The following is a 1,574-nucleotide window of genomic DNA, read 5'->3' as shown; positions in this document are numbered from 1 at the left end:
AATGTAATCCAAAATTCCACTATTTAATTTTATTTGTAAAAAGTCTTGTAGAACAGTGTACATATTTTTTGCTAAACTATCAGCGTTTAAATACAAGTTAAGAGGCAGAATTTTGTGTTTTTTTTTAAACTGAATTTCAATGAGTTATTTTTATTAAACTTGGGACTTGCCTGAACATTAGCTCAATAAATAGAAACAATGTAAAGTTGCATACTGTTCTTGTGAAAAAATTAATTTTGTTTTTGATTCGACATTACTGTGTCAGCTGTGTTCCTGTGCACCTTCACGCAAGGTAAAGGCCAACAAATCGTGGTAACCAAGTAGTTATTGCGTTGCAGTTTTCTTGCTTTATTTGGTTGATAGAGTTCTTTTTTATTACACTTAATCCGAATTCTCTTCAAGACAAGTAAGAGCACCAGTCAAAGTGCAGTTAAAATAAGTACAAACAAATTCAGGGGGAATTTTTAAGGCAAAATATTAAACTGAGCACTGTGACTCATGTCACATTGGTTGGAATATACTATGTCGAATTCGTTGTAACGTGACAAAGGTACGCACACCATGCCTTTAGCCACTGAGAGTGAGGTGAGATTATGCCAATCGCACTCACGGTACTTTAAAAGTGCAACAAAACTGCACAGTAAATAACATGCCAGCTCAAAAACTTCAAGTTCTGTCCTGCCAGAAAACTGCCTGGTAGGTAGGCAACAAATTAAACGCCCCCCTCTGGTGCCAGTTCGCCCCTTCGGGAGAGGAGAGGGTCAGTCAGGAGAGGTGTGGTGGTGCTGCTGGCTGGGCGCGGCTGCGGCTACGCGCAGCAGGACAAGGTGGGGTCGGCCGGGCTATCTACCCCACCGCCTGGTTAGTAGGCAACCCATTAAGCACCTCGCTCCAGTGCCGGTTCCCGTGCGGGTTGTGGGGACGAAGGAGGGGGGGACTGGCTGGGTGCGACAGGACAGGGGGCGAGGCAGCTACTTCACTGCCTGAGTGGTAGGCAACTTATTCGACAGATCTCGCAACACCCCATGGAGTGGCTGGTGACGCGCCGTGTAGCGTATTTTCCTAACTTTAGACATTTCTCACGGGCAAAGGAGAAGGAAGGAAAGGTTACCCCTTTCAGGATTGGCGGTCAAATACATCTAAATTAACATGTTCAAATTACAGAACGGTACTGCGAATCACTTTTTCTACAGCCCCAATCAAAATTGGCCAAAGTCCATAAATTGATTCTGGGCCGTGACGCGTTTTCTCCGTAAGAGAGGGTCTCGTTTTGTCTCCTTGTCCCGTCACCAACCAGAATCTTCACGAGCCAGAATTTCAGAGGACATTGCTTCACGACCCAGAATCCTCACGACACAGAATCTTCACGAGCCAGAATTACGTAGCGCTTTGCTTCACGACCCAGAATCGTCACGAGCCAGAATTTAAGAGCACACTGCTTCACGACCCAGAATCCTCACGACACAGAATCTTCACGAGCCAGAATTACGTCGCGCTTTGCTTCACGACCCAGAATCGTCACGACACAGAATTTTCACGAGCCAGAATCGTCACGACCCAGAATCCTCACGACC

General features: G+C 45.5%; 1 protein-coding gene across 1 annotated transcript in view; it reads left to right on the top strand.

Moving 5' to 3' along the window:
* LOC127751125 (uncharacterized) overlaps nt 1-439 on the top strand; it is a 4,573-nt gene extending 4,134 nt beyond the window's left edge. Inside the window, exons 9-10 of the mRNA XM_052274207.1 lie at nt 266-292; nt 403-439. Coding sequence (XP_052130167.1) covers nt 266-292; nt 403-439 — 64 coding nt within the window. The remainder of the gene's footprint in view (nt 1-265; nt 293-402) is intronic.
* Nucleotides 440-1,574: the final 1,135 nt, after the last annotated feature.

The sequence above is a fragment of the Frankliniella occidentalis genome, unplaced genomic scaffold, assembly GCF_000697945.3.
Source record: "Frankliniella occidentalis isolate FOCC.00 unplaced genomic scaffold, Focc_3.1 Scaffold352, whole genome shotgun sequence".
NCBI lineage: Eukaryota > Metazoa > Arthropoda > Insecta > Thysanoptera > Thripidae > Frankliniella > Frankliniella occidentalis.
Note: the sequence above shows the minus strand (reverse complement) of the source record. Positions and strands in the feature narration are given on the sequence as shown.